General features: G+C 44.2%; 1 protein-coding gene across 6 annotated transcripts in view; it reads left to right on the forward strand.

The window, feature by feature from the left end:
* CRB1 (crumbs cell polarity complex component 1) overlaps positions 1-26907 on the forward strand; it is a 155240-nt gene that overhangs the window by 27850 nt on the left and 100483 nt on the right. For 4 of the 6 annotated variants that reach the window (XM_068240057.1, XM_068240059.1, XM_068240060.1 and 1 more), the window contains exons 1-2: positions 21221-21474; positions 22215-22748. In XM_068240057.1, coding sequence (XP_068096158.1) covers positions 21372-21474; positions 22215-22748 — 637 coding nt within the window. In that variant the 5' untranslated portion in view covers positions 21221-21371. Of the gene's footprint in view, positions 1-20505; positions 21172-21220; positions 21475-22214; positions 22749-26907 lie in introns of those variants that run through there. The other 2 variants (XM_068240061.1, XM_068240058.1) reach the window with 2 other exon arrangements.

Raw genomic sequence — 26907 nt, forward strand, 5'->3', positions numbered from 1 at the left:
TATCTATGTGTTAGAATGGACCAGTCAAAGTCCAGATCTAAATCCAATCGAGAATCTGTGGCAAAATCTGAAAACTGCTGTTCACAAACGCTGTCCATCTAATCTGACTGAGCTGGGGCTGTTTTTTAAAGAAGAATGGGCAAGGATTTCAGTCTCTAGATGTGCAAAGCTGGTAGAGACATACCCTAAAAGACTGGCAGCTGTAATTGCAGCAAATGGTGGTTCTACAAAGTATTGACTCAGGGGGCCGAATAATTACGCACACCCCACTTTGCAGTTATTTATTTGTAAAAAATGTATGATTTTCGATCCACTTCTCACGTGTACAGCACTTTGTAGTGGTCTTTCACGTGGAATTCCAATAAAATTGATTCATGTTTGAGGCAGTAATGTGACAAAATGTGGAAAACTTCAAGGGGGCCGAATACTTTTGCAACCCACTGTACATACTAAGACCATCACGGAATCCATGGTCAGAGGAGTTGAAGTACAGCAACCAGTCGGGACAGAGTGGCGTGGTACATGTGACCACTTTGTCAGCGTGGTACATGCTTTTCTTCTTAATCACATTGTCATAGCTTGATCCTGGAGTTTGCACACCACATATAGGTGAGTGCAGATGTGTCTGTTGCATTGTACCATTGGGATAAGGGTGATTTGCAAAGGGAAGACAGGGTTCTTGACCCCTTAGCAAAGTATTCAACACTGTTAAAGGACATATGGGTTGGTATTGATTAGGGGATGAAGCCCACCCACATAGGCTCTGCCTTCCTGGCCTACATGGTAGATAAGGGGTTAATGAAACTTGGGGAGGGGAGGAGGAAGCGCTAAGGTTTTTGTTATATCTATGTAAGGCCTCTTGCACACTGCAAGCAAATCAGATTCAGATTCAGATTTTTAATCTGTTTTTACATCCGATTCCGATTCAGATTTTTAATCTTAACTGCATGCTGCGTTTTTTGATCCGTTTTTCTGTTGAATGTATTCAAGGAAAATCGGAAACGGAATCGGAATCGGAATCGGAAACGGAATCGGAATCGGAATCGGAAAACGGATTTGCAGTGTGCAGGGAGCCTAAATGTTTTTCCCACTGTCTGAAGGTGCGTACACACCTGTACTGTACATGCACTTCATATCTGCATACATACACACACTGTAAATATATTTAAACATAACACTGGTACATATGCACTCATATATACATATAACTATGAACATACATAAACCAACATACATACATACATACATACATTCACATAAGCTCCAAAAGAAGAGTAGAGGGGCAGAACCACTAAAATCTTCATACTTTATTTATTCCAGTAGGGTATTGCACCGTGTTAGCCATCAGTAAAAGCAAGGAGTTTTAAATCAGGATGATACCATTTATTGGCTAACTACAAATGAATAAGAATAAACAAGCTTTCGACCAGCTTGCAAACTAACAGGATGTAAACCTGACGAAGGCTGCAAGGCCGAAAGCTTGTTTATTCTTATTCATTTGTAGTTAGCCAATAAATGGTATCATCCTGATTTAAAACTCCTTGCTTTTATTTATTCCAACACAGTAAAAGATTGCATATATTACATTAAATTCTTAAAGGGAAGGTCCAAGCAAAAAAAAAAATGAGTTTATACGTATGCATGTGTGCCTGACAAAGCTTTACTACTTGACATGAAACAGCTATCAACTTCTCTGCACTGAGCCTCTCTCCATCTTAAAGGGAAGGTCCAAGCAAAAAAAAAAAATGAGTTTCACTTACCTGGGGCTTCTACCAGCCCCATGCAGCCATCCTGTGCCCTCGTAGTCACTCACTGCTGCTCCAGTCCCCCGCTGGCAGCTTTCTGACCTCGGAGGTCAGGGCCGAATTGCGTACATTTTTACACATTCCCGCTAGTGCAGGAACATTAACACATACATTTTTACGCGTTAGTGGTGCAACTCGTAAATTTTTGTTCCTGCACTAGCTGGAATGCGTAAAAATGTATGCAATGTGGCCCTGACCTCCGAGGTCGGCAAGCTGCCAGCGGGGGACTGGAGTAGCAGTGAGTGGCTACGAGGGCACAGGATGGCTGCATGGGGCTGGTAGAAGCCCCAGGTAAGTGAAACTCATTTTTTTTTTTTGCTTGGACCTTCCCTTTAAGATGGAGAGAGGCTCAGTGCAGAGAAGTTGATAGCTGTTTCATGTCAAGTAGTAAAGCTTTGTCAGGCACACATGCATACGTATATACGCATACTTATATATGTTACGGCCAGAACCCGAAGTGTGGCCACTTCTAGTTCTGGCTGGCCACTTCGGGTTCTGGCCGGCCAATGTGCGAAGTGGCCGCAGCGCAGCGGTCAATGTTAGAAATGGAATGTTACGCCGTCTCGCTGCGGCCAAATTGATGACAAGTTGCTTAATTTGATGAAATATAGCCGGCGGCAATGTAATAGATGAAGCCGCCGGCTTTCGCACTGCCTCTCTCCTCTCCCCGATCGCCCCCCCCGCCCCGCCTCCCATACAATAAGTAGCAGCCGGCGGGGACACGCGTATCCCGAGAGTCGTTCGTCGCGGCAGGGGAATCCTGCCGTTCCTGCAGAGCGGGTGCTGGCAGAAGCAACGTCTGCAGCCTCCCCGCTCTGCTGCCCTGCTGCGACGAACGACTCTCCAGCTGCATGTCCCCGGCTGCTACTTATTGTATGGGAGGCGGGGAGAGGAGGGAGGCGGGGGAGGAGAGGGGCAGTGCGAAAGCCGGCGGCTTCATCTATTACATTGCCGCCGGCTATATTTCATTAAATTATGCAAGTTGTCATCAATTTGGCCGCAGCGAGAAGGCGTAACATTCCATTTCTAACATTGGCCGCTGCGGCCACTTCGCACATTGGCCGGCCAGAACCCGAAGTGGCCGGCCAGAACTAGAAGTGGCCACACTACGGGTTCTGGCCGTAACATATACAATGAAAGACACACACACTTATAAAGATATGTATGCACATATCTCACTAATATTATAAATGCAAAAGTGTGGATGTTTGTTACTCAATCACGCAACAATGGCTGAACATATTTGAATGAAATTTGGCACACACATAGTACATTACCTGGAATAACATATAGGATGCTTTGTATCACCATAACCAAAAAGTGTGCGGAGACAAACACAAATTTCACTGAGAAAATGTAAACTGCAACCATTCTTACACTGTTTAATGGTAGGGTTCTCAAACTTTGCACAGGTGGTCACTGGGTGACTGTGATTCATATTCAGAAAAGTGGGTGGAGCCTACAAAAGCCAATCAAAATTCACCTATTGATTTTCAAGGGGAATATTTAATTGCTGCCATTCTTGCACTGTTAATGGCACAAGCCTCACGCCTGGTACAGTTGGTCATTGGGTGACTGGGGTTCAAATTCAGAAAAGGGGGTGGAGCCACAGCCAAACAGATGTGTTTCATTTCAATGCAAATTATTGATACCAAAAACTGCAAAGCTCACAAACTAGATCATTGAGTAATTGTGTGTTAGATAATGTGGGCAAGGCCAACACCAGCCAAATACATACCCGGGCAATGCTGGGCCATCAGCTAGTACATGAATACAAATACGTATGCTTATACACACACGTATGTGTATACATAGTTACATAGTTGGTTTAGTTAAAAAAAGACATCGGTCCAAGTTCTACCAGGAGAAGAAAAAATAAACAATTAAGTACAAATTAGGTACATTTCTGTTCTGCACCCTCACATATTCCTGTAGATCCAGGGAAAGGGAAAAAACCTTTACAAGGTTTGGCCAATTCACTTTTAAAAGGAAAAAACTCCTTTATGACTCCTGATGGCAGTCAGATAAAATCCCTGTATCATCTCTGCTGGAAATCACCTAGTAATTATAGCCATAGATGTCCTTCAATGCAAGGAAAGCATCCAAGCCTCCTTTAATTGCAGATATAGAATTTGCCATAACTACTTACTGGGGTAAAATATTCCACATTTTACCCACTCTTACTGTAAAAAAAAAAAAACTTTCCTAAATAATTGGCAAAACTTTTTTCGTTTTATGCACAGATCATGGTCCTTTTGCACAAGCCTAGGGGACAAAAACGTATCTGCCAAGCTTATGTATTGCCCTCTGATGTATTTATACATGTTAATCAGGTCAACCCTTAAGGTTCATACACACATCAGACCATAGTCTTTGGAAAATGAAAGATCACAGACCAATTTTATCCCCTTCCGTGTAGTATGAGAGCCATACCTACACAGTCTATTCTATGGAGCTGAACTCCCCCATCAGATAGAAATCTTTGCAAGATGCTGCACACAAAGATGCTGTAGACATTCAAAAGATCAGTTCCTGCAAAAGATCCATTCCTGCAAAATGCATTCATAGTCTATGAGATCTGCAGATCATCATACACACCTTGTTTAACAGACATTCATCTGCAGATCAGATCCACCAGGAAGGATTTTCAGATCTGCAGATGAATGTCAGTTGAACAAGGTGTGTATGATGATCTGCAGATCTCATAGACTATGAATGCAATTTGCAGGAACGGATCTTTGGCAGGAACAGATCTTTTGCAGATACTGATCTTTTGTGTCTGTACAGCATCTGTGTGTGCAGCATCTTGCAAAGATTTTTTTCTGATGGGGAATTCAGCTCCATAGAAAAGACTGTGTAGAGTATGGCTCTCATACTACATGGAAGGTGGTAAAATTGGTCTGTGATCTTTCATTTTCCAAAGACTATAGTCTGATGTGTGTATGAGCCTTCTGCCGTCTTTTTTTCCAAGCTAAAGCCAATTTGTCCAACCTTTCTTGGTAAGTGAGTCTTTCCCACCCTCTGATTAATTGTCCTTCCTATAATATAGTGCCCAAATCTGTATCCCATACTCCAGATGTGGCCACACACGTGATATATACAGAGGAAGTAGCATACTAGCATCTTTTTTACATTTTACATTTCTGTTGCCTGTATTAATCCTCAATGGCCACACTGAGTAGAGGTCCCCATTAACGGTGCAATTTTTCCTGCAGATTCAATCTTTTTATGATAGAATTGTACAGAAAACTTCATCGTGTTTGGCGTAAATCGATGTGAAATGATACTTTGATCGATTAAGAAAGGAAAATAATAGATCCGAAAGTTGGATTTTTCACATCCGATTGTAAAACCTTCTTAAATCGTTCTGTTAATGTGAACAATCAGTAATTGCCTTCTGATTAGTTTTCAAATCACCTCAAAAGATTGAAACTGAAGGAAACATTGTACTGTTAATGGGCACCTTCAGGGCCGGATTTACCATAAGGCACTGTAGGCACGTGCCTACAGGCACCTGCTGATGGAAAGGCGGCTCACACCCCTCCCACCCACCTTACCTATGCAAAATCCCAAGAAATTGCTCACCTAGGTCTCTGCATTCCACTGATCACTTCTCCCTTCAGTCGGGGTCACCTCTAGCTACTTAATAATGAGGGTATTTTTGGCTATGTAATGCTAAGAGGCACCTGTAGCTACCTATGACAAGCAAGGGGAGTAAGGGAGCAGTGACAGCTGGGACAGCCAGCACACTTGCGATGCAGTTCGGTGGGAGTTTGTAGGTTTATGGAGGGCGGAGTCTAGGGTGCTAGGACATCTGTGCCTATAGGCTCCTGTGATGTAAATCCGGGCCTGCATGCATGGAGGGCGGAGTCTAGGGTGCCAGGACATCTGTGCCTCTAGGCTCCTGTGATGTAAATCCTGGCCTGCATGCATGGAGGGCGGAGTCTAGGGTGCCAGGACATCTGTGCCTATATGCTCCTGTGATATAAATCCAGGCCTGGGCACCTTAATAGACAATGTCTGTTTAGGCCTCCCCTACTCTGTGCTGCTATCCCGATGTGTAAGAATAGCAGCCAGCTCTGTTGATATTTTTTGCCAATCACTACTGTAGTGCCTTGTAGTGAGAAGCCTCCTGATCTACTCCCTCTTCTGTTTACAGTGCAGAACACAACATTCAGCTGAGTCAAACATGCATATCAGATCAGCTTTCCAAAGCGTATTATATTGTGTCTGTATTTGGCTTTAAGTTAAGATTAGGTCTACTAATTAGTAAGCTCCTCTCTAATATAAATTCAAAGCATGTCTTTTTTTTAAATGGGCATTGAAAATAAATATGTTATTCTGGTCATCCATGATTCCAGCCACAAAGCTTTCTCAGCCACCTGTATGCTTACGATAAGACATGAGCTGGATTGGAAGAAAATATATGGACTTGGAGGCAGACAAAGGGTTAAGAGTATGACAAAGGAGCATGGAGTGTGCTTCGATAATCTAGGTCACCGTCTGTCAGTGTTTCAGAGCGAGACACTCAGAATTTATGAGATCCCCAAATAATAGTGGGACAGGAAAATAGTGCACAAAGCAACATGGTTCTACTGAGACTCGCTGCCTTATGATATTCAGATTACTCAAGATAATAAACAATGAATGCACATATTTCATGTGTCCTGTGTGTCACTTGGAATAGCAAACTGCAGTAGCAAATATTTACAAATCCATAGTAAAACAGTTCACATGATAAACAGTGTTTTCTAAAACAGTGATTGGGCATACACTGAGAAAAGGCATCCGCAAGTTTGGGCACCAGGTGAAGCCACTAGTAGAATATCAGTGGTACTGATGTTCTTCTATTGGGCACTGGCTAATTCCGATAGTAGAATATCAGTCATTTTACTGATATTCTGCTATCACTTTACTTAACCTTTGACGCACAAACCCTCCCTCTACTTACTCCTAATATTAACCAACCCCTCACTGATATCTACCCTGCAATCTTCACCTCTAAGACTCCTGTCAGCCAGTGATGGCGGACACCACGGCTGCTATTGGCTGCTCCATGCGACCAAGAGGCCGCACCTCCCTCTCTCTTTTTCTTTCTAAAGCGGCAGATGATTGGGGGAAACACTACACTATGAGCCCGCCCCCCATCCACCCCTGCCTGATGCTAAGGGCCGTGCGGCGTTGTGCTAATCAGCCTGCTTCCTTAGATACGTTAGGTTAGCAGTTTCAAGCATGGTCCTACCCTCTTCCCCATTCCACACACTTGGCGATGGGTCACTAGCATTGGGATATTTCAGGTAAGATCGCTCTATTTGAGTACAGTGTTTACTTTCCGCACAGTGTTGACATACAGGGACTTAACCAATCCTTTCTGGCTTACCCAAAAACGCCCATCCTAGGGTGTTACATATAGGCGAATGACAGATTCCTCCACCTACCAACATGCCCATTCAAATTACTCATCAATAAGGGGAAGGGCTAGTTTAAATTGGCCCCCACCCCCTCATTTCATTTTTCCCTCCAAAAAGGAGTGTATATAAACCTCTCGTGTGCGAGCTGGCGGCGTTATCTGACGAAGGCGTGGAACGCCGAAACGCGTAATAACGCCACCAGCACACGTCCATCCCTTGGGGGAGCAACTAGGGTCGCTTTCCATCCGATCCATCCAACTCCGATGGCCACGGCAGTTTGAAGTGCACCCACCAAGGAATGATTTTAAGGCTGCAAAGCCTGATTACATGCTTGTATCCACTTGCATCTAGTAAGTGAATTTTTATTTTGCGCAATTTGTTTTAATAAAGCGGTATTACACTATGGAGCACTCCTCCTTCTCTATTTTTGTTTTCCTGACCAAGCCTTTCTGACAGCCGGGCTTTAAAGGAGCAGCTAAAGTGTGACCGAACTCAGCCACCCTTGATCACCGCCCTAGCAGTGCAAGATTTCACATCCATTTCGTTCAATCTTGACCTCCTTTAGTTTATAGGCTTCGCCTCCAGCGCCATAATTACCGCATGGAGATACCCAAATAAGCCCATTTGGTGATTGGTACTATACAGTGTATGTAATTGTGCCAGTATGGAATTAACTTCCATATACAGTTGGTAATGTATTCTAACAAGAAGGTAAAGCAATGCAGTATTTATGAAGTAGGCTATTTGATCCAGGGGGGCTGAGCAGATCAAGTTGCCTCAAAAACCTCCGCTCCCCGCCGCTCCTGTGGGCCACAATGGCCCACTTTCACTTTTGTGACCTGTGGGTCATGACGCTAGAAAAAGAGATTCATTCTCTCACCGCATTGCAGGGAGACGGGGGAGTGGCAGGAGGCATGGCTAGGGAGAGAGAGCTGGCAGCTCTGGAGACCTTGTAGGAACGCCCCTAGTGGGTGTCTTGAACAGGGAATCCTTCTCCCTGTGTTTACCTCCAAGATGGCGACCTCGGGGGGCTATAGCGTAGTGGTGGGGGGGGGGGGGGGGCAGAGAATGGCGGGGAGGGGACACAGAGGCATGTCATGAGTCAGAGAACATGCCTCTGTGTCCCATCTGCCCCCCCAAGAACCACCTCGGGTTCTCTTTAAATGGTTTAAAAAAAGGGACCTATTTGATTTAGCTATTTCCTGATGTCATAAACAGTAGTAGTTACGATGTTAATAATTTTGTGTTAAAGTAAATTTTATGTTAATTTTATGCAAATGTTTGCTTGGAACTGCTTCAGTCAAATGCAGTACCTGATTATTATGCCTTCCAGGCAGTTATTTACACACTCAGGAAAACTATATACAATGTTTCAATCCCTTGAGTGTCAGCAAGTGTATACAATGTTTAAATCCCTTCAGAATTAGTGTCTCAGATCTTTTAGTTAGGGCTGGTTCAGACGGACGCTTGCGGAGCGTTTACAGCAAGCGTTCGGAATGTCGCGGTAAACGCTCCCATTCAAGTGAATGGGAGCGTTTACACCAAGCTTTTGCGCCCTTTTACCCGAATGCAGCGTTCGGGTCCCGATTTTCGCGAGCGTTCGGGCTGCCCCTGGAAGCAACATGTAGCTTCCAGGGAGCGGCCAACCGCGACGGCTAATGTTCCCCTAGGGGGAAAAAAACCCGCGACCGCATCAGAACGCGACCGAAGGCTACTGAAAGCCTGACCGCGCAGCCGCCGCAACGCCCCCAGACGCGACGCTACGCAGACGTCCGTCTGAACCAGCCCTTTAGTTAGTTAGTGTCTGGAATCTCTTTCAGTGGAGGTGCTGTGGCTGTGCAGAATGAACACATTTACTTACATAATAAATTACAGTACATAACTAAAGTAACAGGGAAATAGTAAAATTAGTAACCCTTAACCTCTCCCCCTTAACCCCTAACATTAACCCTTCACCCCCCCTCCTTAACTCCTAACTTTAACCCTAACCCTTATCTCCCCCCAACCTCCCCACTTCCCGTCCTTAACTCCTAACCTTAACCCTTAACCTCCCTCCCCCTTAATCTGACCCTTAAACTCCCCCCTTAACTTGTAACCTTAAGTCCTAACCCTTACCCCTTAACCTTAACCTCTCTCTCCTTAACTCCTAACCTTAACCCTAACCCTTCACCTCCCCACTCAACTCCAAATCTTAACCTTTAACCTCCCCCCTTCTTTACTCCTAACCTTAACCTCCCCCTCCTTAAACTCTAACCTTAACCCTAACACTTCACTTCCCCCTCAACTCCTAACCTTAACCTCCCCCCTCCTTAACTCCTAACTTTAACCCTAACCCTTAACCTCCCCCTTCTTAACCCTAACTCGAAACCCCTAACCTTAACCTTCTTGCCTCCCCTTAAAGCCTAACCTCAACCCTAACTCTCAAGCCCCATCATTACCTCCTAACCCTTAAACCCCCAACTCCTAACCTTATCCTCTCTGGCCCCCTCCTTAACACCTAACCTTAACCCTAACCCTTAATCTCACCTAACTCCTAACTTTAACCCCCCCCCCCAGGTTAGGAGTTATGAAGGGGGGAGGGTAAAGGTAAGGAGTTAAGGAGGGGGAGGTTAGGTGTTAAGAAGGAAGGTTAAGGGTTAAGGAGGGGGAGTTGCTTAAGGATTAAAGTTAGGGGTTAAGGAGGGGTAAGTTTAGGGTTAAGGTTAGGAGTTGAGGAGGGGGGCTCAGGTTAAAAAAGTATTTTTTAATATTTTTTATTTTAGTATTTTCTTGCTTGTTGGTGGTGCAAAACACATTTTATTGATAAGGTGTTAAAATATAACCTAGGAGAAAACTTAGAGAAAAAGTGAATTAAATGCCCTAAGGTGATAGTGAGATAAATCTAGAAAATACCCATATCCTACTCTGAAATATGAGTTCACACCTCCTAGAATTAGCCAGGCCCACACAAAAGAAGGTAGCATGAAATGGGTGACCATCTTGTTTTTACCGTTAGGATGGGACTAAGTGCCTCTAGACAGGGGCACATGATATAGAACACCCCATTGTTAAGTGTTTATTTAAATTAAAGCACCCTCTTCTCCTCTGTATGATCTAAGAATGCACTGCCAATAGCCTATAAAGCGATGATTACATTATACTTCTCCATCAGCCCCCCTCCCTGTAACTAAACTTAGCACTAAATGTAATGATATGTAATGAACGGAGAACCAGTCTCCGCCAATATTATCATTTACTAACCCACCCACATTTGGATAGCCCCATGGCTTATTTCTCCTACATGGCTTATTTTTCCTAGGCCACCAAACTCTCAGCAGGGTTCCCACTCCCACTTCCTCCCGCAGACCTGTCTGTTACTTCCCCCACCTTACCCAACAGGCAGTGGCTGCTGCAACTGGGTCCTCACTTTCTCCAAACTGATCATGGATACTTTCCTACTACTCCCCGCTTTTGACCATCTCAGCCAAGCACCTTGAGAAGAAGGTGAGAGCCACATTGCTGTGCACACACTGATGCACCAATGTCTACTCTCAGCTGCAGATTACTTTTGAGGTAATAAACAGCACAGAACCAGCCATGAATGGGTTTAGTTTTACTGAGCATGTGCTTGTACACTAACCAGTCCCATTTACCATGTTTCCCAGGGTCATTTATTTAGTTTTCTTCCATAAGATGCATTGGGACTTATTTTCAGAGGATATCTTATTTTTACCTGAACATTAATCTACATTTATTCTTTAACAAAAAATCTAATATTATTTTGGAAAACCATCAAAGCCCAGTGCGCATGCGGTTCCAGGAAAAGAAGTAACCTACTGGAAGTTTTTTTATGCACAAAAAAAGCATTAAAAACAAAAAGCCTATGAATTGTATATCAAAATCTACTAAATTATCTGACTTTTCAATCCTTTAATTTATTGGCTTTGGTGGAAAAGTTTGATACATTTTTAGAAAAATAATGAATAGTGCATAGTAGATTGGGTTGATTTTATCAGACAGTACAATTAGATGAATTTAAAAGGTCAGAAGAAAAAAATGTTTGGTGTATCTACCTTTATACTAATTACATATTTTTAAAAAGCCATATGCCATATGTCTGAGTTACCAAAAAACGTTGTATAGTCAAGTTAGAACATTCTTAAAGCACACCTGAACTGAAGGGGGTATGAAGGCTGACATGTATTTCCTTTCAAACAATGCGCATTGTCTGCGTTCCTGCTGAGCCTCTGCCTCTAAAATATTTAGTCATAGGCCCTGAACAAGCATCCAGATTATGTGCTCTGACTGAAGTCTGACTAGATTAGCCACAAGCTTGTTTCAGGTGTGTGAGTCAGCCAAAGAAATTGTCACGGACGGTTGCGGGGACGCAGGCGCGTCCTGGAACCGCCCGTGAAGAAAAGAACGATCGCACTCGATTCCTGCATCGATTGCGCCTCAGATCAATAGAACCAAGATTTGACGTGTAGTATCCCTATGCCTAGGAACAGCTGGGGGATCTGTCTTAGCTGAAGTGACAGCCTGGGGGGAAGGTGTTAATTAGCTTGGACATATTCCCTGTGGAAGGCACAATTCCCCTTTTGGTTCTGGGAACCAGGTGACACTTAGCTGATCTCATGGAGATGTTAATTAACCAAAGGATGCCTAGGTACAGCCAGGCAGGCTACGAATCCACAGGAGGTCTTGACACTTTGCTCCCTAGTAAAGATCAAAGGAAAGTCAGCTGTTAGCAGCTAGAACACCTCCTGAATTAACCTGAGGCTCATGGCATAATCCATAACTTCCCAGATCTGTAATATTTCTGGGGTTCCTGAGATGGCAGCTTCACCAAACGTGGGGGAAGTGTAGCATAAGCCCCGGTGCTGGTTCTGAGGAAGTTTCAGAACATTCTGAGGTAAGGACTGCCAGTTAGGCAGTTTGAAAATGCCCTGATGATACCACAGGGGTCCCACCCCTCATGTCTGGTATCAGGGCGCTGGGTAAATCGAGACAGACCTGAAAATGTTAATAAATCTGCCCTGACCTGTACGGTTCTGTGAGATAGAGCCCATATATGGGTAGATATGATTTCTAGCCCCCAGGATAAGGGGAGGGCTCATCTCATCTTCTAAGGGGGTGTATGGCTCCCCGCCCTCACTCCCTCCTACTGAAGCAGGGGCATAAGAATGGCTGAGGACCCAAACTCAGGGTCCTCCAGACAGAAACATCTTGCACTCATCAGATGCCAGCTTGAGGATATGCTGGCATCCACCTGGTCTGAACTCTGAACTTTGATTGAAATCCAGAACTGATTTTTCCCACAAAAAGGACATCTTTCCAGGAACTAAGTATTTTCTCCCTTCTTTTATTTTTCATACTGGCTATTACTGTTTTAATAATTGTTGATTTTAATAATTGTCTGTATATATTAATTATTTATATTGCGTGAATAAACGACTTTATCCAAGTCATTCAGTATCTGCTACCCTGCTTATCAGCACACGCAGAACTGATCCCGGGTCTCTGAAGATACGCTACTGTTTGTTTGTTGTTGGCTAGACAGAATATCGTGTGTTTAACCGTTTTATTCGCAGGATTAGTCAGTTAATGGGCTCCATGGTCCCATGGTAACCGCGGTGGTGGCAGTACCCTGAACCAGTGGGTGAAGTTGTAATCACCCGTATTTCACAGGCGCCCTCCTGGTTTTGTCTGCGGCTATCTCTTAACGGTTCCTGCGCATTGACTGCGACCAGAGTTCGCAAGGTCTGTGCGCTGGCACCGTTTAGAAGGCTAAGTGCGGTCAGACCACTAGGGCTCCTGTGACAGTGTTAGGCAGCGGTTGGGACCTGTGTTGTGCTGAAAGTATCTACGATAGCGCTAGCACTATCAAGAAACGAACTAATTCGTTGGTGTAGCTGGAAGGCAATATATTTTTTTATATATACAGAGAGACTGTGTAGCCAGTACCCCTCCCCAAAAGTTTTATTTTATTTGGCGTGGAAATGTCCGGGAACTACAAGAAAATGTGCCTGGCGGACCTGCAAAATCTTTGCCAAGAGAGAGGCATTGATGTCGGCCGCAAGAAACAAGGGGACCTGGTAACGGAATTGTTTCAATGGGATACCCAGCAACTGCAGGAGCTGGATGTGTCTGCTGAGGTAGACGCTGACCCATCTGACTCAAGGCAAGGGGAACCAGAGACTGAGACTCCTGACCGTACAGAGGTTGTGCATCCTGAGGGCCCTGCATCAACAGTTACGCAGGAGAATGTCAGTGTGGACCCCAACCCCAAAGTTTCTGAAAATACTCGCCCGGAACTGGCCAGTACTGGACTGTCCAGGGGTGCTGACCCGGTAATGCAGCAGGCATTACAAAAGCTGATGGAGACTGACCTGGACAAGTACCTGCAGTACATGGCGGAGCAAAAACGAGAGGAACGGGAGCGGCAAGCCGCTGCTGCTGCTGCTGCAGAACGCCACACGGAGAGGGATGCCGCTGAGCGGGAACGCCAACGACAGCATGAGCTAAACATGGCAAAAGTGCAACAGGCCAGCCGGAGTTCACCGCCCAGCCTCCCTGCTGAAGGAGCTGCACCACCCGTAAGTGCAAAATTTAAATTTGCTAATATTGAGAAAGACACAGACATTGACTTGTTTTTGCGGTCTTTTGAAAAAGCATGCCGTCAGTATCGTCTGTCCCAAGACCAGTGGGCCAGACATCTGACACCTTTGCTGCGCTACAAAGCGCTTGATGCCTTCGCAGAATTGCCTGCGGAGAAGGATAATGATTATGCTGCTATAAAAGACGCTATCATTACTAAGTACCAGCTGACGCCAGAAGCCTATCGGAAAAAGTTCAGGGCCTGGCAGAAAAAGCCTTCTGATTCGTACCGAGATGTGGCCAGCAGCTTGCTCACCACACTCCGCCAGTGGACACTAGGCCTCACCAAAGGGTCTTATGATGTCCTGGAGGACTTGATAGTCCTCGAACAATTTCTGAACATTTGCCCTGCTGATGTACGCCAGTTTGTGCTAGAACGCAGGCCGGCTTCAGCAACTGTCGCTGCAGACCTTGCTGAGACTTTTGCAACTACCCGGGTGGCTGATACCCGCAGAACTGTCCCATCCAGCTGGAGAGGAGGTCAGCCCAATACCTCGGCAGACCCTCCTGCCCCTGTGAGCCGTCCGCCACAGAGGCCACCCAGCGCAGCTGCTGCACCCAGGCCTGCAGCGCCTGGAGAGGTCACCTGTCACTACTGCCGCCAGCCCGGACACATGAAATTCGACTGTCCGGAGCGGAGACAGACACCACCAGCACCTGGATCATCTGCATCACCTGCACCTCACCCACAGCAGAGGCAACCCGCCAGCGAACCACAGCCTGGATCATCAGATTTTGTCCTGTTTGCCCGCGGAAAGGAAATCCGCGACCGAACCGACCAGCAGCAACTTGTTAGAGTGAACGGCAAAGTTGTCACCGGATTCCGAGACACCGGAGCTGACATCACGTTAGTTCACTCACACCTTGTACCAAAGGAGAGCATCAGCTCCAGCCGATCCCTTGCCCTTACTGGAGTAGAGGGCACCCTTTTCCACATAGCCCACACAAAAGTGAAGCTGGATTGGGGAGTGGGAGGAGTCCAAGAACGGGTTGTTGGGGTTATGAAGGATCTCCCAGTCCCTGTGTTGCTAGGGACTGATTTGGGCAAGCTTGTGTCCTACTATGAACCTGCCACGACCGCCTTGTCGCTCACGGAAGGAGACGGACTCTCCACCCACCACCAGGTACTTTATACACTTGGGGGAGCACCAGGGGGAGGTGGGTTGAATGTGCCCAGTTCAAGGGTACCAGGTTCAATAGTGCCTGCTTCAAAGGCACCTGAGTTTGATGTACAGACTGTCTGTTGTGATGATGCTGTAGCTGTACCTGAGTTTACTGTACAACCTGTCTGTAATGAAAAAATGTCTATACCTGTCAATGTCATTACTGCATGCAATGATGATTTGAGTAATGTCCGTCTGTGCCATTCTGACAGTGTACCTGTGCTAGCAGTACCGCGCAGCTGCACTGCTCAGAACCCGAGCTCAGAACAGGTGGAGGGGGTTCCGGCCTCCTCCCCCTCCTCTGACCGCAGGGATGAGACCTTTCAGCCGCTGGCCTCGTGTGACGTGAGCCAGTTGGCTGAAACTGACAGCGCCATATTCTCAGCCGCACTACAAAGTGACCCAAGCCTGGAGGTGCTCAGGCAGCAAGCCGCTGAGCCCCTCGCAGACGGGGCCGCTTTCAAGGTGTACTGGGAAGGTGGGAGACTGTACAGTGAGTCTGTACAGCCCCCTACAGGTAGATCCCACGCGAATACCAAGTGGCTTGTGGTCCCGAGTGCGTTCAGGGGACATGTGCTGAAATCCGCACATGGTAATCCTCTGACAGGGCACTCGGGTGTCCGCAAGACACTCGCCGGTATTCGGAACCAGTTTTATTGGCCCCGGATGAACAGGGATGTAGCAAACTACTGCAGGGCATGTGCCGTCTGTCAGGAGCTGGGAAGGTCCAGGGATTCCCGCGGGGTTCCCTTAGGTCCACAGCCACTCAGCAGGGGAACCCTGCGTGGGCTGGCTGTTGACCTAACCAACCCACTGCCCGTTGTCAGCAGTCCCGGCAGACACCACGTCCGACTGCAGTGGCGCAAACGCCCTGTCCAGAACGGTCCATGTTGGGTCAACCCTGAGGGTAGCAGACCGCGACCGGTCCAGGGGAACCGAGCCACAGGCTCCAATAGGTTTTCCCGCCGTACCGGCAACTCGAGGCCCGTCAGCCAGGTTAGCGGCGCCGCCACACATCGTGCGGATGAGTGGCTAAGCCGCGGACAAGGGGGAGGGCTGTCACGGACGGTTGCGGGGACGCAGGCGCGTCCTGGAACCGCCCGTGAAGAAAAGAACGATCGCACTCGATTCCTGCATCGATTGCGCCTCAGATCAATAGAACCAAGATTTGACGTGTAGTATCCCTATGCCTAGGAACAGCTGGGGGATCTGTCTTAGCTGAAGTGACAGCCTGGGGGGAAGGTGTTAATTAGCTTGTACATATTCCATGTGGAAGGCACAATTCCCCTTTTGGTTCTGGGAACCAGGTGACACTTAGCTGATCTCATGGAGATGTTAATTAACCAAAGGATGCCTAGGTACAGCCAGGCAGGCTACGAATCCACAGGAGGTCTTGACACTTTGCTCCCTAGTAAAGATCAAAGGAAAGTCAGCTGTTAGCAGCTAGAACACCTCCTGAATTAACCTGAGGCTCATGGCATAATCCATAACTTCCCAGATCTGTAATATTTCTGGGGTTCCTGAGATGGCAGCTTCACCAAACGTGGGGGAAGTGTAGCATGAGCCCCGGTGCTGGTTCTGAGGAAGTTTCAGAACATTCTGAGGTAAGGACTGCCAGTTAGGCAGTTTGAAAATGCCCTGATGATACCACAGGGGTCCCACCCCTCATGTCTGGTATCAGGGCGCTGGGTAAATCGAGACAGACCTGAAAATGTTAATAAATCTGCCCTGACCTGTACGGTTCTGTGAGATAGAGCCCATATATGGGTAGATATGATTTCTAGCCCCCAGGATAAGGGGAGGGCTCATCTCATCTTCTAAGGGGGTGTATGGCTCCCCGCCCTCACTCCCTCCTACTGAAGCAGGGGCATAAGAATGGCTGAGGACCCAAACTCAGGGTCCTCCAGACAGAAACATCTTGCACTCATCAGATGCCAGCTTGAGGATATGCTGGCATCCACCTGGTCTGAACTCTGAACTTTGATTGAAATCCAGAACTGATTTTTCCCACAAAAAGGACATCTTTCCAGGAACTAAGTATTTTCTCCCTTCTTTTATTTTTCATACTGGCTATTACTGTTTTAATAATTGTTGATTTTAATAATTGTCTGTATATATTAATTATTTATATTGCGTGAATAAACGACTTTATCCAAGTCATTCACTATCCGCTACCCTGCTTATCAGCACACGCAGAACTGATCCCGGGTCTCTGAAGATACGCTACTGTTTGTTTGTTGTTGGCTAGACAGAATATCGTGTGTTTAACCGTTTTATTCGCAGGATTAGTCAGTTAATGGGCTCCACGGTCCCATGGTAACCGCGGTGGTGGCAGTACCCTGAACCAGTGGGTGAAGTTGTAATCACCCGTATTTCACAGGCGCCCTCCTGGTTTTGTCTGCGGCTATCTCTTAACGGTTCCTGCGCATTGACTGCGACCAGAGTTCGCATGGTCTGTGCGCTGGCACCGTTTAGAAGGCTAAGTGCGGTCAGACCACTAGGGCTCCTGTGACAGAAATCAACAGGACTGGCAGGCAACTGGTATTGTTTGAAATGCTATAAATATTCTTGCTTGAGGTTCTCTTTAACTGTGCTCAGCAGTGTGTTTTAAATTACTTTGCACTAGAGGACTGCAGTAAGCTGCCAGTGCTATAGGTGGCATCCTACATCAGGCCGTCCACTATTCCATGTGTCCAATGTATGTCCACATCATGCCACTGTTACATTTGGACCCTTTCCTGGAGTTTTGCTCCCCCATCTATGCCTTATCCTATCTGTTCACAGACGTCCTCTAGATAGTAAGTATGGCTCAGCAATGTGGATGCTAGGAAGTTTCCTAGTCCAACAAGGTTGGAGCTCCAGTCTTAAGTTCAAATTAACAAGAAAGATACATACTGTAATAAATTAATTCAATTGCAACACCTCCTTCTAACAAAATCTACAAAACTAAAAGGAAACTGAATGTAAGAATAGGAGAACATCTGTCTGACATAAGGAACATCAATGATAAAAACACAGCGGCTGCACATCTGATTAGGGTCTGCAGTGTGCTTTATGCACAGTGTGCTCTTACAATTATAATCATTTTGCAAGGCTAGTTTTCTTGTGCCACTATCATCAGCCAAGGGGTTTATTTTTGCACACAGAGTGGTAACTATTGTTTAAAGCAAACCTATAGCGAAGAACAAAACATTATTATACAATAAATTGTATGTGTAGTATGGATAACAAATAGAACATTAGCAGCAAAGAAAAGAGTCTCATATTTTTATTTTCATTTGTATAGCTTTTTTTTTTTTTTTTTAATAACACTGTATTATTATAACCCTTTGCACTTTCCTGCAGAACCTTATCTCAAGCTGTTTCTCACTGTTTCTTAAGGTAGAAGAAAGAGATAGTGCTCCTATAGTGCATTAAACTTATTTAATCAAAAACGCAATCAATAGTTGCACTTACATAGTAGATAAAAAAGTGTGTATGAGGCCACCAACGCACGTCTGGTCCTTTATCCCCTGGCCAGGACCCGGGACTGCTGTTAAAAAGTCTCCGGTGCAAAGTCTGAAAGTTGTGGAAGGTGGAGGGGGTGTGTCCTCATCAGGCAAACCTTTGAAGGCGTGGAATACGCCGAAACCAGTAGTGACGTAGCAGCATACCTGGAGCCACCAAGTAGGAGAGCTGTGTCTAGGTGCAACATACTGAAAAGGCCATTGTCCATACAAATTTAAATCGCCAGGAATTCAAGCAGCAGCACAGGATATAAAACATTTTTCTCACTGTTTCTTGACTGTTTAAAGGGGACGTATCAAAGAAACTATCCTTCTGTAAACCCCACATACCTATAGAGCTTTTAGCCAGTAACAATAGAAAGCTTTTCAGAAGTTTCTGTCCACAGCCTGTGTGAAAAAAATGCTTTCTTTATAAGCTTTTGTAACAGTCTGTGTTGGTGTCTGGGCTAGAGCTGTACCATGTAGATAGGTTCCGCTTCTCTGTCACTATTTACAGAGGAATGATTTACTGTTTGTTTCTGGCCCGTTGAGTTTTGAGTTATTTACACATTATTTGAAGCTGTATTTTTGCTTTCTATCATTGTGAAGAGATTCCAGTCACAGTATTACAGCCAGTGTAGATTGTTTATGTATGCTGGATACAGTCCTCCATAGTAATGCCCACAGTGAAAAATGTTCTCTGTAAATGTCATTTTTTCTTCACATAAAAAATGAAAAGATGAAAAAAAGCCTTTGTATTGCTATTTGCTAGCAATTACCGGAAATACATGTGGCATTTAGAATTGTAGTTAACTTTGATAGTTGTCCTTTAAGTGCTTCAGAAATCAGGACTATATTCGACCCAATGGGTTAAATAATTCGACCCATTGGTCGAATAGCTCAGAGAAGCTGTTTTGCATAAACAACAACCAAAGTTTTTTTTAACTCTTACTGTATTGGAAAACAATATGAGACTTTTCTTTACTACTAATGTTGTATTTCTTAGCTGTACTACACATACAATTCACTATCTCATAAGTTTATTTTTGCTTCAGGTTTGCTTAAACAAGTTGACTGTGTGAATTTCCTGCCATTATTGCAAACTGTCTCCTGCGTCTGTCCTTCCACGTCATCCTGCATGACGTCCACAGAGCATCCCTCTTATAGAAGCAGGAATTGCAGTAAAGTATTGATTAGTATTGACTTTACAAGTCCACGTCTCAAAATGTTTAGTAATCGATTACGTAATCTAATTGAATGTAATTGAATTCTTTGCTGATAACATTTGTTTAATGCGCAGCTGTGTACAGAGGAAAAAAATATGCTGCAATGAATTGCAAATGATGTTCATGCAGAAAACAGGAGAAAATCGAATTCAAGGAAGTGTCCTGACATGAGAAGAAGCTGATTACTGACTCTGTATCTTTGATGCTTCCAATAACTTACCTAATTTACTTTCTGCTAATTTGTTCTGCTTCTTAAATTCTGCATGAACAACTGAATTTTCCGCCGTGTCAATTTACATTCTGATTGCTTGTCTGTATGCTCTGGCAGCTCCTGCTGTGTTGTAGAAATGCATGGGATGCCAAAAAATTAATCCCAAAACTCCTTCTTTTCACACACAGGTCAGGAACATAAGTGAAATAACAGTGCTAGATTACCCTTGATATTACATACTGTACTGATATTGCATAATTACATGCATCAAACACATTATGTTGATGACCAAAAAAAAGCTTCAGCTCTTGTGCACAGTCAAGTCTCATACAGCCTTACACTTAAGACTATACCAAATGATGATGATAATAAGGTTATTATATATAATTGATCTATGCAAAGTGGGATCTGCTGCCCTGGTCATTTACGGCAGAAAGCAGAAAATTTGCACCCAAAAGTAAGACATTCTAATGTTTGTCTTTTGTTTCTCTAGTTACCATGGAAATGCTTTTTATGGGCATCAACAGGTTGCTATGACAACAAACCAAATGGCTGCTAACAATATTACTCCCTGATTACACTAAGATGCAGGAACAGGACAGATGTGTAGTTTTTACTTGGGTGTACAGAATTTGCGTAAAACATGTCTTTTGAATTAGATTTTTAGCAAGGAACTGAATATTAGCAAGATATTGCATACAAGCCTTTCTTTTCTCTTAGGATGAAATAAGTATCAGAGTCTAATTACAAAGAAAAAAAATGAATAAGAGGAAATAAATATAAACCCCATCCTCATGAGCATACAGATATCCTCTTGCCCACAGCAGTGATTAAAGATATCACCTACATTGCATAAGAAGGAAAAATCTGTACAGTCAGGCTTTCTTTCCATTGCGATAAGATTGCAACATAATGTAGCCGGACACAGATGAAAAATCACATTGCGCGGTAACAGTGTGGTGCAACCATACAGTGAGGCATACAGGGTAATGAAAGTATGCCTCACTGCCACTGTAAACATGCACGCTACCCCGATGCAGGCCACTGTACTGTAATCAAAGTGATAGCCCCATAGGAATATAATTTCATTGCGTTCTGGTGCCATAATATTGTCTGTTGTGATGCAATGGACACAGTGTGAAATCAGCCTATATAAACCTTGTTTGGAAAATATTTTTTTCTTTATCTTCTTTGCTCCATAAGAGATTTGGCACAATAAGATCCCTTTCTAGTGGTGAGTGCCATAGTGAGCTGACTTTTGATGTAATCTATGCTGTCAATGGATTCAAGTACAACTATTTTTTATTTATATATTACCAGCTGCCATTCAGTTTCCCATTTTAATCTGTGCTAGCTTATATGTTGACTTAGAAGCCCTCTAAAAAACTCAGCAAAGAATGGGTCACTGGTAGGTGTGGAGCTAAAATATTGTATATGGATGGGCATTTAATGAGTTATAAAAATGTGCTCTCTTTGTTTCGTACTATACAGTATGGACACATGCCTTCCAGAGAGGCGAGCACAATAATAATTAAAGGTATGTTTACTTATGTTGCACAGTGCATTAAATAACTGTATTGCACATCTTGGTGTTGCGAGATTCTGCTAATCTATGAAACAAAGGTAATTATTTTTGTTATGATACTTTCTTTTACCTACCTCCCATGCTTGCCATAGGCAGCAGAAAAGGGAGATTCTCTTTTGACTTGTGAAAGGGACCTTGAGCACTTGTTAAAAATGAAATAGTGACTTGTCTGGGGCTTCCTCCAGCCCACCGTAGGCCGCAAGGTCACCGGGCATCCTCCTGGCTCCGGTCCCGGCTGGCGGCACCGTTATGGGATGACTTCGGCCTGAAGTCGTCCTACCAGCTTTCTGCTTTGCCGATATGAGTAATCACAACGGCCGACTATGAGTCATCACGCGGCTGGCGTGAGAGTCCTGCGCATGTGCGGTTCTCTAATATTGAACCGCACATGTGCAGGACTCTCACGCTGGCTTGCGTGATGACGCATAGCTGGCCAGTGTGATTACGCATATCGGCAAAGCTGGAATCAGGCAGGATGACTTCAGGCCGAAGTCTTTCCATAACGGTGCTGCCAGCCGAGACTGGGAGAGGGGCCAGAAGGACGCTGGGGGACCTTGCAGCCTATGGTGGGCTGGAGGAAGCCCCAGGTAAGTCACTATTTCATTTTTAAGAAGTGCTCAGGGTCCCTTGAAGTAATGTCATGCAATCTACTATGAAGATGTGAGTTTAAATATTTTCTTTGTGTTTTTTAGGTACAGTTTCTGATGAGAACCAAACATACTGCCCTAATCCTCCATGTAAATATGACTTGCCATGTACTTCAATGGCAGGTTGCGGACACTCCTCTGACCCATGCCTTTCAAATCCTTGTCCAAAGAATGCCACGTGTCAGGTTACCCTTGACACAGGAACCTATGAATGTCGCTGTCCAGCAGGATTCAAAGGAAGGAACTGTGAATTTCCTATGAAGAGGTGCCACAGAAATCTTTGCAGACATGGAGGACAGTGCTATGTTACGGACAGAGGTTCTACATGCTTTTGTGTCATGGGCTATAGGGGGACATTCTGTGAGACCCCAGAAGATGAGTGCCTTTGGAATCCCTGCCAGAATGGGGCTGTATGCAGGGAAAGGGGGAATGGACAAGCGTGTTACTGTGTTCCTGGATTTCAAGGAGCATTATGTGACATTGAAGTGGATGAATGTGTCTCTAATCCCTGCCAGAATGCAGGCACATGTCTCAATCAGGTCGGAAGGTATACTTGTATTTGTCCCCCGGAGCACACAGGTAAATACCCACATTTTACATTCTTTAAGAAAAGTGAGCAATTCTAATGCCATAAGCAGGTAATAATAGACCAATTACTAGTATTCTACCAATCGAATGACTATTTGAGGAGCGTCAGAGGATGTGCTACTCAGCATCCACAGTTTTCAACTCTAACAATGCCTGAATATTTGTGAGCAACACTCAGCTCTGACAGGGGCTGATATGCTAACAGTTTTGATATAATTTATATTATTTTGTTATTCATTCCTGATGAAGCACAAAAGGGTGAAACATGTTGAGTTTGTGTGCACTGAGGCGTGTTTAACGTTCTCACCTGCTGTCTGCTGGGGTGTGAGTTGTTAGAGGGTCCTGCAGAATTTTAGGGTAAAAATCTATTCAGATGGGGGTGTTAAAGACTGCCTAGCTCCATTATATAAACACACACACACACACACACACACACACACACACACACACACACACACACACACACACACACACACACACACATATATATATATATATATATATATATATATATATATATATATATATATATATCAGGGGATGAGCAGCACAAACCAAATTTTATGCAATAATATGCAAAGCATGCACGCAGCACTGGAGAACCCCAATCTCCATAAGAAATATATAAATGCAGAGGGGCTGCAGCACACAACAGGAAAACAGTGACAGGGGCTCTTGGTTATGCTTTAACGCGTTTAAGCTTACCAACTGCGCCAAAGTGTCCCCAATCTGGTGAGTCCTACTCTAAGCTGGAGCAAGAGTTACTAGTGCTGACTGCAACTGATAAATAAAGACAAATTCAAAACTAGCTCACCTCTTCATTTTACTTAGCTTCTAATACTTAATAAATGTTAATTCCAGCCAGCGGATATCAGCATGGAACATGGAGGAGAGATTAATTCATTTTACGAGCCTGGATGCCACCCAATGATGTGGGTGGAAGCTGGCCAAAATGAAACTGCTGATTTTCAGGTGCAGCTCTGCTCGGCCAAGAATCATCTACTAACAACTGTGCCAGTAAATGGGAATGTGACCTGCTATATGGGGCACTGATATTGTCCAACTAAAAATGATAAAAGATCTAAGCAAACCACTTAGCGGGAAGTATTGTTTGCACAGATCTCTTGCAGAGGTGACTTGAATGAGAATAGCCTCATTCAGTGGTGTAACCGAGGATGGCTGCACCTGATGTATGCAGTGGTGCATTGTAAGTCTGAACATTTAGAATTTCCAATATTTTTGCATAAATATAATCTAAAACGTAATTTGTTTTACACCCAAGACCCTAGGTAATGAGGACCCAGCAACATTATGCTTCTTTGTTTATTTAGCAAAGAAAATAATCCAAGGTTCAGTAACTGGTAACCCCCCCGCGGGCAGCAATAACAGCAGGCAAACCTTTCCAATAACCAATGAGCAATCCTGCACTTTGGTATGGAGAAATTTGAAGCCATTCTCGTTAATGGAAAAGATTCAGATCAGGGATGTTGCTAATGAGTTTCCTGCCTAGCAACAGAACACACCGCTGGCCTGGAACCTAGCCATGTGTCTGTATAGCCTTGGCCCCGCACTGTTGCCTGAGGGATTGAGTTCTTATCCCTTGCTGGTAAAAAAACATCAGGCATGTGTATGAGGCTTTGGCCCCACACTGCACAACGATTACCAGTGTTTAGGACCACAGTCTATGAACCAGCAAGCTAAGAGGAGCGTCACAGTTGATGTTATCAAAACTGACAACCCCTGCCCACACACCCAGATACCTGCCCAAACGTGTTTTCTAATCAGGGTCAGGTTCGGCAAAGTCACTTTAAATTTTGTTTTGTCAGTGAGGTCTGTGTCAGGTTTTGTCATGGCCCTGGGAGACTGACAGAGTTGCAGAGTACAGCCCATGCAATCGAATACCATGGACTGGAATAACTCTTTGCCATGGAACAAGTACCTAGACACTGAGCATGCGCAAGTTCTGAAAAGGAAGTGCTTGTGCCCACCGGAAAGACAATGGGCATGAGTGCTTCCTTCCACTGTGAATATGCGGTGCAGAACTTATGCATGCCCAGTGTAAGGAGGAGCTTGTGTATTAACATCTTTCCAGGAGGCACGTGGTCGGAACTTATACATGCCCAGTGTCTTTTTTTTCTCATGCTCGGCCATAAGTGGTTCCAGCCAATAATATTCTACTGCACTCGCAGCTGAATACTAAATAGAGCAGAACAGGGAATGGGAGGGACTCCAAAGGCAATGAGCAGCAGTAAAATGTTTAGTAAAAAATTATTATTTATCAACCTTCCAACTTCCCTGACCTACTAGGTTTATACTTGGCTGGATTCTTCATAAGGCACATTCCTACAGGCACCTTATGTGAGAGAGGAAGCCTCTCCTTCTCAGATCACTGGCCTCAGGAGCTTACAGTCTAATACCTGCCTCAAATCACTAACCTCAGATACTTACACCCTAATCCTTGTCTCATGTCACTAAGGCTCAACACACACCATACAATCTTGATTGTTCAATCTTACCACTTTCATGTAGTATAAGAGCTTATCCAATCAATCATTCATGGTATTTTCAATATGATGGCCCTTATACTACATAGATTTGGTAAATCTATACAACCAAGATTGTATGGTGTGTGTTGAGCTTAAAGAGAATCTGTATTGTTAAAATCGCACAAAAGTAAACATACCAGTGCGTTAAGGGACATCTCCTATTACCCTCTGTCACAATTTCGCCGCTCCCCGCCACATTAAAAGTGGTTAAAAACAGTTTTAAAAAGTTTGTTTATAAACAAACAAAATGGCCACCAAAACAGGAAGTAGGTTGATGTACAGTATGTCCACACATAGAAAATACATCCATACACAAGTAGGCTGTATACAGCATTCCTTTTGAATCTCAAGAGATCATTTGTGTGTTTCTTTCCCCCCTGAGGGGGGAGTGCATAGCAGAACCACAACACTGAAGAACTTGGCAGCCTTCCAGACACAGGCTGACAAGTCTGACAAGGGAAAGATACATTGATTTATTACAGAGACTGTGATAGTATAAAGTGCTGCAGTAAGCCAGAACACATTAGAATAGCTTTTGGAACTTGTAGGATGATAAAAAACAGGATGCAATTTTTGTTACGGAGTCTCTTTAAGGATGATATGAGACAATGATTACAGTGTAAGATTCTAAGGACAGTTAGTGACATAAGGAAGGTATTGGTGTTCAGAATATGTTTACTTAGGGGTGTGGCCTGTGTTCAGGGGCACAGTTTAGGGCAAAACAACACCTGTGCCTATGGGCTTCAGTTGCAAATCCAACCCTGGGTTTACAGTATATGCAGCTAAACAACTAACAAGTACCATCACCATGGGATGGAAAAAAGCATCACTCAAATGATCAAAAACAGAAATTACATCTTCTGTCAGACCAACAAACAAGCAAGAGTGGTAATGATTGAATACAGGGAACACAGTATGTAGGATGCAGGGAATGGGGCATATCTGTAAAAGCCAGGTACTTCCCACATCTGTTTACAAGAACAGAAGGGATGTTAGGGTGAACATATACTATGTTTGTAAAATTAAATTAAATGCGCTTAAAAAATGTCAAATAAGCTACCAACTCTTGTTATTTTCATGTGTAAATGGACTTTCTAAACCTTTAAAACCTAAACTAACTGACAGGCACAGGAGGACAAGCTGCTGAAGATTATGTATTGATTTTGGATTAACTATATATTCACTTTTTTATTGGATGGTGATGGCAGATATCTATGTATGATGAAGTTGCAATATTTGGCATTACAGCCTCATTCTCTTCAGCTGTGCTAATTGATTTTCATCATCTCAGAATACATTGGAAAAAAGGTTATTCTTTTGTCTCCGAATTTGTATCTGAATGGATGACATATCCATATTTATATAATACAAATTAAGCCTCTACGAAGCTGATATATAATTTATAAGCAAGGTGGAAAGAAAGACACTGTGGGGGATTAGTTATCAGTTGCATAGAAAATTGGACCAGAATTGGAGCAGTTGTCTAGAATAATCGTTAAAGAGGAAGCCCCAGCAGAATTTGAAAAATACATGTTATACCAATCTACAGTATGTGTATAGTACTATGCATACACAGTACCTTTGCTCATTGAAAAAACATTTTC

The sequence above is a fragment of the Hyperolius riggenbachi genome, chromosome 6 (assembly GCF_040937935.1).
Source record: "Hyperolius riggenbachi isolate aHypRig1 chromosome 6, aHypRig1.pri, whole genome shotgun sequence".
Classification (NCBI taxonomy): domain Eukaryota; kingdom Metazoa; phylum Chordata; class Amphibia; order Anura; family Hyperoliidae; genus Hyperolius; species Hyperolius riggenbachi.